This window comes from Hippocampus comes, unplaced genomic scaffold (genome assembly GCF_001891065.2).
Source record: "Hippocampus comes isolate QL1 unplaced genomic scaffold, H_comes_QL1_v1.1 scaffold6, whole genome shotgun sequence".
NCBI classification, from domain to species: domain Eukaryota; kingdom Metazoa; phylum Chordata; class Actinopteri; order Syngnathiformes; family Syngnathidae; genus Hippocampus; species Hippocampus comes.
In genome coordinates this window covers 1,736,630-1,748,977 of record NW_017805833.1, presented here as the reverse complement: position 1 = coordinate 1,748,977, position 12,348 = coordinate 1,736,630, and the positions used below count along the sequence as shown (strand labels likewise).

The following is a 12,348-nucleotide window of genomic DNA, read 5'->3' as shown; positions in this document are numbered from 1 at the left end:
ATAGGCTCCAGCACCCCCGTGACCCTTGTGAGGATAAAGCGGATTGGAAAATGGATGGATGGATGGAAAAACTGCTTGTGAACAAATTTGTTAGTGAACTGAGGTTCCTCTCAAAAGGTTCCCACTTAATTGCTCCTTCTTTTTCTGCGGGGAGCTTGACACTCACTTGTAACTTGAGTCATGTCAAAAAAGAAAAATTGTCAAAGCAACGGCGTATATCTCGAAAAAGACAAAAGTAGGTGTACCCGTGAGTCAAGATACCACTGTGAAATCCAAATGAATCCCTCCAACACCGTCTGCATGCATCAACCCCGATCCAAGGAGCAATAATGTCTGGAATGAGCGAGGCAGGTTATGCAATAACAGCTGTTTTTATTTTATTCATTTTGCTTCCAGTGGTTTACATTGTCCCCTTTTATCCATCATTTCTGTCGAGTTATGTAACTACAGTTCTGATTTCAAAGTGGCAGTGATTAACCCAAATATTCCGCCTTGTCAGCTTGCCTGCAAATGCACTTATTCTATATTTGGTTCAGCATGTTTTCATGGAAGGTTGTATTCATCTAATAAAACAAATCAGCAGGACGAATCTGGCCTTCTTCCTCTTAACCTGAACGGTGACGTCAGTTCAGCGTAAGGCTTCCTGTTTGAACTCTCGATGTCAAGGAACGGGACAGGACATGTATAAACACCGATGAGAGACCATAAGTGACCGCTGCAAAGCTCTAAGATGTGGTCTTTCCCGAATACTATTTGACAGTACGATAAACTTACGTGACACTGAACAGACTTAAGGAAGTTTTAAACGTGTCATGGGTTCACTCACCAGTGCGACTGTCACATAAACGTGTGCAATGAACTCTGATGTACGTGACTAGATGAGTGCTGTTTGGGTGTGCGTGTGTCATGGAAAGCTGCTACGAACCCAGTCAAGGAGAGGCTGAGTATGTTCTTGGAGAACGGTGGACAGGAAATGCCAAAAGCACATCTGGAACTCTTACATTCAGGAAGTCCGTGCGTGACAGCAGGAGACTTCGGAGCGCAAATCTGCTTGTCTACAGGCCACCGCTCAGTGGGAGACAACTGCTGGTGTAGGAGTGTGTGCTATACAGACATGACATGAAGGTTGGTTAGAGTTTTCTTTCCTATTTTTATTACCCACAATAACATCTCTTAATAATAAACATTTGTTCAACCATATAAACTTAACATCAATTTTCTGTTGTGCTCATCTTCATACAGTCGCAGGTGAACTATCCCAGCTGCCTTTGGGTGAGATGAGTCGCGGGGCACACCCTGCTCATGAGCCAACTGCAAGTAACTGCTAAACTCCTTAATACAGTGTGTATTTTTTTTTTCACCAGTTGCCTTCTTAAACAGTCATGTAATGTTCACTGAAGTTGACATTGTCCATAAGCGTGAATCAGGGATGTGCAGTCAGGGTAGGCAAGTGAGGCAGTACCCCCTCTGGCTAGCCATTTTCTGCAAAAAAAAAAAACAAAAAAAAACACACACACATTCACTTATGTTCCACTTTAGTTCTTTGATCCAGGCATTACATATTTTTTCTTTTTCAGTCAAATAATTCTCAATAATTTCATCATGAAAAAATGTGAGTGTTTAAATTTACTATGTGGGCCGTCCTAAATTGAAATGGTTAAATAAAACGGGCAAAAAGACACGGAGTGCATCCAGCCTCGACACAAGAAGTCACTGAGTGCTTCCAGCTGTGACACACATATGAATTGCCAACACAAGCAGTTGGCGCCAACCCTCACATTGCTTGTTGGCGATTAAATTGTCAATATACGTGATTTATCACACATGAATGTGCGTGATATATTTCGTTACTCTTAGGGCCAGAAAAGCAACTCAAAGTGCATGCTGGACCCCAGCCCAAATGCTTTGTTTTTTCTTTTCAAATATGTTTCAATGAAGGTCAGAATTTAAATACAGCTGACTCTCACATTTTGGCTACATATTTTTATATCTGACTCCAGAAGAACCCAAAGTCAGCTGGGATAGGCTCTGGTGCACCCAAACCCTGATGAGAATGTGCGCTATCGTGAATGAATGAATGAAAGACAAGTTGGTCCTCCGAGCATGATTTACCTCTGACCTTAAGCAGGGGCCACCGACGGGTAGCTCCCATGGACCAAATGAGGAGCCTAAGGACCTGTTTATTAAAAATAATAGATCACCAGAAACGGGCCATTGTTATTTTCTTTGAATGTTGCAGAAGTCATCATTTGAAAATGGAAACAACACTTGCAGGTAGTGACAGAAATAATGTGTGACCACTGCACCTGTTGTGAGCCTGTTCACCATGTTCGATGATGTAGCTACATCCCACTGTACAGTTTGTATTTGCTTTTATTTTTGATTTGTTTTACTTTGTTGCCTGCTGACTCTTGAAAATAAGAATCCGTTCTCAACTGCCTTACCCGGATAAACAAAGATTGAATAAATGAGGATCAGGGGTATAGAAAAACAGGAGACATTGTTGCAATTGCAATGTTTTGCCTGCAAGTGACGCTCTAATGTAGCTGACCAGGACTGTTTGGGCTGACAAATCATTTAGTTTCTTATAACGACTTGTGCCGTCCATGATATATATAAAGTTGTATATTTTGGGAGAATAGTTTGCTGTGCATCATAATTATCTGGAATACATTAGAACTACACTTACATCAGAAGTTAGAAAATTCAAAGACCACACAATGCACACAATGTTTGTACAGTACATGTTGCACAGTACTTTTTAATGCACGTGACAACAAGGCAGACGAAGGTCTCGCTGAAGTCTGAACATGATTAACCCTTTGGCGCCTAGCAAAAGCTTACGAAACACCGGCATGGACCCAGGCTGCACAAAAGAAAGTTACCTTTTGCGTGTGAGGCCCCCCGCCCCCACCACACACACACACACACACACGCACGGCACGCACACACACGCACACGAAATTTTACCGGTTGACGTAAGAGGTGGGTCTGGTTGTCGTGGCAACCAATTGGCACCGAAGTGTGGAGCTGCGCTGTTGCCCCGCCCCCTGTACAAATACCCCCATGGCTTTGACGTCAATGCACGTCAGGCGGAGAACATGATGCCTCTTTGCGAGGCAAGTCGTGTGCGCTGCCTGATAGAGGGGACCTAGAGCTGAAACATTAGAGGACCATTGTGGCCGCAGGAAGGTGACATACAAGGTTTGCCCCCAATCCACCTACGCCCCCCAAAAAAGAGAGACAGAGAAAGAAAATGGACCTCCTCGTGTCGCCGCCGCTTTGAAAGAAGACCCCGACAATCCAGTAAAGTCTATTTTTTAATGGACACGCTTCGAATGGCGGCGGCGACTGGTGGTTAGTTTGGCTTTTTGACCAGCTCAAGGAAGCCCGTGTGAGGACCACCCCCCACCTCCCACTCCAAGTAGCGTGTGTCCCAGCTTGTGTGGTTTTTGTTACCTCCTCGTCGTCCGCCGCCGAGACAGTCCCGTCGAGAACAGCATGGTCATGGCTGACAGCGTCCAGAAACCGCTGCTCCGGGGTCCGGTCCGTGTGGGCTTCTACGATATCGAGCGCACTTTAGGAAAGGGCAACTTCGCCGTCGTCAAACTGGCCCGACATCGCATAACCAAGACGGAGGTGAGTGAAAAGTGCGAAGTCGTTAGCTTGGAAGCTAACTTGGGCTACTGATGACTTGGAGACCCGAGTTCCATAACTTTTAGCCACTGCCATTCAGCAGTGCATGTGGCGCCGACATTGTGGACACAGAAACAGAAAGTAGATTCGGTGAAGTGTATGTTTGTTAGACCTCCGGTTGGCGGAAGGCTGACAGCGTGCACGCTTAACCCCGCTTGGCACATTCAACTGCCGGTAAGAGCAATGAGGCGAGCGCTGCTGGGAAACAAAGTGTAAACATGCTTGGCTGCGTGGTTGACATTCAATTGGCAACATTATTATCAAGATGTCCGGGTACTTTTTAAAATATAAATGTTTCGTTTATTTACGAATTTTTTGAAGCGATTGACATTTCTCTACGGCAGAGTGGACATGTCAAGCTTGAGTACGTGAAACTCAAGATAATATGATGAAAATTACAAAACACAAATGTTAACTATCGATTCCTTCAGCTCCCATTGACGAGACAACATGCTCGTAATATTCGTGACACATGATAGAATTCCTCAATTAGCGTATCATGACATAATGAACAGCACTTTCAGGGGCACATGCAAAACGTTCAATATGTCAATGGAAATAGAATACAAATGAAAAAACAACTCCTTCATCACATAACTTGTTCTAGACCACTATTGTCACACTCAAGACCCGGGCACCTTGTCACATCATTTTTTTTTTGTCCCCCATGAAAGTAAATTATGTGTGTCATCTTCCATTATTCTTGCTGAACTCTGTATCAAATTCCAAATTGTCATCTGTCATGAATAATGACTTTGAGATTTTGTTCAAAAATAGATAAATGGGTAGATATTGCGATCAGTTTTTCTTTTCAATTCTATTTTTTTACAGTTCGTAAAATGTATTAGTGAATAGTAAAATGAACTATTATCTATATAAGACTTCTGATTTCAGAACTAGTCACACATCAATTTGTTGTTTATATGTAAATGACATGATGGGGCGCTTAAATGTTTATATGGTTTCGCAGTCATATAAAAATGACGCCCCTACTCTAAACTGTAAAACCATGTACAAATGACCTCATGATTTTGATGAGCATACCGAAGGGTATGCCAAAAATGACAGTTCAGTGCGTACCCAAGTTTTAGGATCACAGTTCGGTGCACGCTTGGTACAATAAAGGAACAAAATGATAAACAAACTGCTTATCTTTAGTGGCAGATTAAATGACAAGTAAAAGAAAAAGCAGCAGATGAAATAATTTCACGTCAGATAGGTTGTCTTATTTTAAAGATTGAAGGATCAAAATAAGTGCAACAGGAAAGTTAAACAGTCTGAAATACTATGCTTTCAAAAGAAGATAATGACAGTCATTCCTTTAGCTTCAAATGGACACCCTGGGAGAAGCTGTTTCAATACTATAAGTCATGTTTGTCAAGGGCAGGGGTCGGCAACCCAAATTGTTGAAAGAGCCATATTGGACCAAAAAAACAAAAATGTCTGGAGCCGCAAAAAAATTAAAAGCCTTATATAAGCCTTATAATGAAGGCAACACATGCTGTATGTATCTATATTAGCTATATTAGCGTACTATCAAAATGGCTAAGTTGGCTACAAATACACAATGAGGCTTCATGATTAAGTTTTTTTTTCCTGCAGTGCATCTGGAGAGCAGGGATGCCCAACCTTTTTTGACCAAAGATCTACTTTTCGATCAACCAACCTCCCGTGATCGATCCATTGTGGCCTACGTCAATCAGATAATATTTACTGTTGAGAAGCTGAAATTTCTAGCATTTGGAAATTGTTAAATTTAAAAAAGGTATCTAAAAGATTAATCAGCTATCAAAAATAATGATCAATTAAGTTGATAAGCGATTAGTTGTCGATTAATGGTTGCACCAAACTATATCAAATACAATGCAGTTTAAGACTGCTTCCAATGTCGGTAGCTCACCTGAATTCACATTCTGCCATGCATACGTCACGACTCATAAATTCACAAGTTTAATTCTTTCTTGAAATAATTTTTAAGAGATTCCAGCTAAAGTATTTAACTGTCATTTTTTATAGTATCTTGTGAAAGCAGTTACACGGTTATTAAAAATTCGAGTAATGTTCGTTTCTCAGCAAATATTTTATATTCAAATGGCATTCCTTTTTTTTCTCCTTTCCTTCCTTGGGGCATGGCAAAGATGCTTAAATGTGTTTGTTGATGCTCAGTAAACAGTACGCAGGCCTGTATGGTAAATAAACGAGTTATTTGAATAGACATACTGCTCCATCCTGTGAACGGATCAGTGATCATGTTTTTTTTTTTTTTTTTAACTCACTGGTCATGCTCACAATGCCATAATATATCTGGCTTTAATCTATGTTTGAATTGTACACAGAAGCCAGCAAAGCAGGATATCATCACAACTGTGCTCAGATGCAACACTTGGATGTGTGGTGACCTCAACAGCACCATCGGCTGTGGCATGCGCATGACTTTTTAGAGAGCAACCAGTTTCTCTTAACAAGGCAGCGACAGACGTGCGAAACATTGCCTTGCCTTCCTGTCATTTCCTCATTCACGAGTGCCATCGTGCCTTAGTTAAAACTGTGCTACTACCCATGAAAGGAGAATAATTTGCAAGTAGAGCACTTCAACTTTCTGTCTTCTGCAGTGCCACCTGCACTTGTACTTGCTGTGGGAAATACCACCACTGTCGTGCTATTTAATGCCACGGTTGTTTTGGGTCTGATCCTCCCCGCCTTGACACACAGACACAGACACAGACACACACACACACACACACACACATACACACACACACACACACACACACACACACACACACACACACACACACACACACAGTTCAACCCTGTATTATTCAGCTCACAGTTACGATCCACTCATGATGGGCACCAATATTTTAATCTCAGGCTTGTGGAGGGGTTACGACCCAGGCAGTTTCACATAGCTTATGAGCAACACAGTTCTCCCATGCGGCCTGCAAACACCCTACGTGCGACTATGTACCATTACTGGTCCTGTTTACTTTTTTGGGTAGTTACCCACCATGTGCCCTGTACCTGTATATCTTTAATTGATGACCCACGAACTGTCACCATGTACCATGCATCTGCACGTTCTGTGATTATGACCCGCACAGCTCAGCTAGCAACCAAGCAAAGATCCTGTGTAGGGTGTAAACACAGCAATATCTGGGGCGAGCTTCATGGGTCGGTGGTCCTGTTATGTAAGCCAAATAATGACGTGATTTAGTGGTTTCTTCTGGCCTCGGTACTGAAGAGAAGGAGCGATCTGTTTTTGGGATGGGTTCTGCATGCATGCATGCACGTACGCATGCACGCAGTTCACTGACATTGCTGGATTTGACATTAGAAACACTGCACACTCTTAGACAAAGCAGCACAAGGAGGGGACAGAGAGCTGAGTTCATGTCGTCATCTTGCAAGGGAGCCTTTCGTGCATGGTACCACGCACACCCAGCTTCTAGCCGAAGACAAAATAGGCCATGAGACTTGCGAAAAAAAGCTTGATCTTTGATCACTGGGGCCTTTCCGCTGTTTATATCGTACCACGATTACTAAGGCGACAATCTTGGTGTATTTAATGACCGACATTGTTGGCCAGCGCTTCGTAAGGCTGTTCTCGTTCACCTGGTTGCTCAAGTGAAGGGATACAGCGATAGTCTCGCCAGGTAATTTGTAACTATGAAGCAGTAATCGCAGTGTTACATGCATGCCACACAAATGATACACCTGCCAATTTCACAGCCTTTTCTGCTGTGGTAGCCAAATCCTTCAGGTCACTCGCGACTGGCTGGCTCACAAGGCCACTGCAGCTGACCTCGTCTGAACTGAGGATTGTAAAAGGGTCGACTTTGTGTGATGCAACACAGTGTTTGAAACCGAAGAGAGGTTGGCCTGGTGTGTGTGTGTGTGTGTGTGTGTGTGTGTGTGTGTGCGTGTGCGTGTGTGTGTGTGTGTATAACCTACTTTTTGTCCATTCACATGCAATGAATTTGCTGTCTGTGGTCCCCCAGTCAGTCCCCTCAGGAGTAAGTCATCTTACTTCTGACCTTTGCATTTCCCCACCTTTTCTTCATATTTTATTTTTCTAACTTAACTTTCTATGTGAGTTGAATGCCTTTTCCTCAAGTGAACATGTGCAAAGTTCTTTGATTTGATTCTTTCAAGACCAGGCTTCAATTACCACCCTTCAGTGATACTGGTGCTGCTCATGGATGTCATAATTCTGAGAAACCAAAACGGTTATTTCTCCACTACTGTACTTACTGTAAGCTAGGAGTCAGTGTCAAAGTCCTCTTTGAGCTTCAAACTAAGCAAGCAAAACAGTTATAAATGTGTTGAATTATTACTGTTTAGTAATGTAGACGATTGACTTTGTTCACTGGAGTGATAACGTGTTGCAAAGCACTTTGAAATCTGACAGTACTTTGACATCACATTATCCTAGTAGAAGTTGCATTTCCGTTGCACCACCCATCTGACCCGGCAAACCTTGAAAAACTGCTATACTGTTGAGAAGAACCGCTATAACCCATTTGTTTTTGCTATAGTGAGATGACAAAATGAGTCACTGAACTAACACGTGCAGTACAATGTGTTTTTTGATTGTGAGGTCATCAACGTGATTGAGAAAAGAACATTTCGGTTAAAACAAATTGAGTCAGTAGTCATTCACGAAAAAGATGGTTCATCACACACTCCCAATTTTCTACATAAAAATAATATATGGAACACTGCATGGACGGCCCGGTGGTCCAATGGTTAGCGCGTCGACCTAACAGTGCAGACGTCGTGGGTTCTATCCTGGCTCCAGCCTCCCTGTGTGGAGTTTGCATGTTCTCCCTGGGCCAGTGTGGGTTTTCTCCGGGTACTCCGGTTTCCTCCCACATTCCAAAAACATGCATGGCAGGCTGATTGAACACTCCAAATTGTCCCTAGGTGTGAGTGTGATTGTGATCATGGATGGAACACTGCATTTCAACGATTAATATTCTCAACACAAGCACAGTTGACCTGTGATTGTGTTATATTGAGTGGGGCGAAACACTGGCAGATATTCCAGTCTAAAAATTGTAACTTCTCTTTTGTGTTTTGTGTCCTCAAACATGCACACCAATGAAATGCCATTAAAAAAGAGGGAGTGGTGTTTTTAATGGGTGACCTTTTATTTAAACATTGTGCGGCGGCGACATGTGTAATACTCGTCTCCTTGTCTGCCATGGACTAAGTTAGTTTGAATTAATTAGTATTGTTATCACTGTGATAATTTTCCTTTGACAAACACAGTCTTTGTGCTGTCTGGGCACGTGCACAGTAACACAATGACTTGTGTGTTTTCTCAAAACAGTGGCGTTTCTTTCCGCTTTGTACGCAAGGAATTGCTGTGAGGGGAACAGGGCTGTACCGTTGTTTACTCATGAAACTTGCCTCACAGACATTTAGAACTTTGCCGATAACGAGGCCCCGACCAATATTGATTTTTTATTTATTTATTTATTTTTTTAAGATCCCGAAACTTGGCAGAAAGAAAATCCGATAAACGATTAATGTGCCACTGAAATCAACATGGAGTCGGTTGACAGAACAGACAAGGAGTAGTACCTCAAATGTGTGGGGTTAAAAAAATAGATTGGTATCACAGTCCACTGCAAAATATTCATGGCTGCAGAAATCTTTTTTTTTTTTTTAATCTAAATGGCCTCCGCTACTGTCAGACTTGTGCGGAGGAACTTGGCAGAAAGAAAATCCGATAAACGATTAATGATAATTTAAAGACAAATTATGTAACCTTAACACTTGTCACAATGTAAAATCAAATCACTGGGCTTTGAGCCTCTACTCAGCAAATTTTGCAGTTTGGGATATCAAAAGTTCAATTCTCTAGAAAAAAAAAAAAAACAAAATGCAACAACAAAAACCCTTAATGTGCCAAAAAGTAACTACATAGAAGATGTTCCGAAAGGCTTAAATAATATCAAGTGCAACGGAGCTTCAGATGAAATGTGAAAACAGAGTGAACAGTCAAAATTTACAAAACCATCAAGTGATGTAAGTGAACAGTAGGTGTAAAAAAAAAAAAAAAAAAAAAACACCTCGTCTCAGCGACACGTCAGCGCTATAATTCACAAATGGAAATAAAATGCCATATTGACTGTTGATTCCCCATGATTAACTTGTGTGCCCACTTCACAGGTGGCCATTAAAATCATTGACAAGACCCAGCTGGATGCGGTCAATCTTGAGAAGATCTACAGAGAAGTTCAGATCATGAAGATGCTGGACCATCCGCATATCATCAAGCTCTACCAAGTAAGTTGCTCCACAATAAATAAACTCAACTCTTGGAAACTTTTAAGGGGATATCGCCTTTTCATGAATGCTCTCGATCTTCTTGGAGCAGTGATTTGATCGTTTTTGCCAGGGCTCAGATGTAAGCCATGCTTATTACAGTTGCGCTTTTTTTGATGGTCGTTTCTCAACTGTACATTTTTTGAAATGTTGTTTTGAGATTTCTATTGTGCATATGGACTTGATCTGACCGAAAACTTTAAAGCCATTAATTAAAACAAATCTTTCTAAGTAGTTTGTATACAGTGCTGTAAAATAGTCTTTGCCCCCCTGCTGATTTCTGTGTTCTTCGCATATTTATCACTTACAAGTGTTTCAGTTCATCAAACCAGTTTTAGTATCACACAGAGACTACCCAAGGAAATACAAAATGCAGTTTTTAAATGCCAATTTAATTTATGAAGGTACAAAAAAAAAAAAATCCCAAACTACCTGTGCCTACGTGAAAAAGTAATTGCTCCAACTTGTGAAATCACAAAGTAATTGTGACTAACGACACTTCTGGGAAAGCTGAGTTAAATTTCACAGGCAACACCCTCGCACCACATTTGATGAATCAAGGAATCACATCAATAGAACCTGTCAGACAAAGTGAAGTTGGCTACTAGATCTCAAGACGCAAATGCGTCAGCAGCATGTGTCTGTGCATTCTGCAGCATGTCACATTTCCTTTGCATGAGAACTGACCAATCCTGAACTGTGTCTGGAGGATTTTTGAAAGGAAGTATTGGTTATTTCCTCACAAATGGTAGCCAGAAATAGTCCAATTTCTAATTAGCATTAGATTGCAGTCTTTAACTGCAATTATCGAGTCATGTCAGCGCTTTCAGCTCCTTGCAACATCAGTCTTTATTTTTAATTTGGCTTTGCTAACGGCACCCTTCCCCCAGCGCTGTAATGATCTGCATCGGTTTGGAGAATATTTTTTTGCACATTTTATGTTGTTTATAGTGAGCCAAGCTTCCCAAAGTGCTGCACTGCAAAGCAGATTACAAACGGCACAATGAGAACATTCTGGGACAGTATTTCAGCGAGCAATTGGACTTACGAGGGGCATCAATATGGGAAATACACAACATATTGTCTTTGACATTGTGATGAGATTCCCACTGTGTATTTCCCAAGATGATGGCTCCTGTGCTTGGAATCCACCCAGAAATACTGTACCGGGAAGCTCTCTTTGTGCCGCAAGTACTTTGCTTTAGCAGCACTTTGAGACATTACGTACCCTTAAAAGACATTACAAAATATGCAAACAATGCGTTATTTCTACATGTTGTCCATGTGGTCGTTAATTTTTAATCACACACCAATACAAATAAGGTAAATATAACTTTGTTCTGAGGCCAAAATGCATTAATTACACTTCTGTTCATTTCACTGGGAACATTGTGAGGCCAAAATGGATTAATTACACTTCCGTTCATTTCACTGGGAACATTTGGGTTTGTGAACGGAGTCACTGAAGGGATTCATTTCAAACTGATTAAATTCATCAACCGAGGTTCCGCAGTGTTTGCATTGTACATTTTAGAAATTCTCCAAAGTGCAGTGCTCTCAGGACACCCTTCACCTCTGAAAAGGAAACAAATCTTGCGTTTTGAACTATTGCATTGGACGTGCTTACGTTCAAGTCCCATGACTGTTGCATTTGTTTGGCAAAGTTCCTTGGCGACAATGCACTAAATTTCCCGGTTCAACACAATAACATCAAAATGCTGGCAATATTGATGAAATTACATAAGCCTCAGGGTCCTCCTTTGTTTCAACAAAATAGACAAGTGTTCATTATCCTTACACAACCATATGGCGATGTTCCAGCTTTCTGCCGTGTTATTTTGGTGTGTGTCATTCTTTCCGTAGGCATATCCAACCCATCAGTTCGGGTCAATTAGTGATTTCCTCTCCAGTCTCAAACTATCGATGGCCTTGTGGCCCAGTGGGACGCCCGACACAGTAAAAAGAGGCAAATAGACACCCGCACAAAGCTCCCCACTCTCAATTGTCGCATGTTTCACAAGTGGTAAACTCAATTGTTTTTATATTTGTTATACATGATATGGAAACTAGGTTTGTGACCACTATCCATCAATCAAAAGTGAAACTGGGACTACATATGGACGTGTGTGCTTGTGTTCATGTAACTACATTCAAATGGATAAAATAAAAATAAAATAAATAGTTGCAGTCAGCAGCGTGGGCAATAGATAGTCAAGCGTTTTCACTATGCACCACTTGTCTGGTCTTGTCAAGCCAAATTATGTCCTAGCCATTATCCCGACTCGGCACTGAACAAGAATGATCGCAAATTCTGAT

At 41.5% G+C, this 12,348-nt stretch overlaps 1 protein-coding gene and 1 long non-coding RNA gene across 2 annotated transcripts in view; one reads left to right on the top strand and one right to left on the bottom strand.

The window, feature by feature from the left end:
- Window positions 1-1,134: 1,134 nt before the first annotated feature.
- LOC109526401 (uncharacterized) lies at window positions 1,135-3,541 on the bottom strand. The gene is made up of 3 exons (XR_002170326.1): window positions 3,460-3,541; window positions 2,113-2,176; window positions 1,135-1,482 (listed from the first exon to the last, which is right to left on the bottom strand). It is a non-coding gene; the product is annotated as an uncharacterized LOC109526401 (long non-coding RNA).
- The window catches only part of sik2b (salt-inducible kinase 2b), a 45,020-nt gene continuing 35,655 nt past the window's right edge, over window positions 2,984-12,348 (top strand). Inside the window, exons 1-2 of the mRNA XM_019887677.1 lie at window positions 2,984-3,639; window positions 9,877-9,993. Of these exons, the coding sequence (XP_019743236.1) occupies window positions 3,502-3,639; window positions 9,877-9,993 (255 nt within the window). The 5' untranslated portion in view covers window positions 2,984-3,501. The remainder of the gene's footprint in view (window positions 3,640-9,876; window positions 9,994-12,348) is intronic.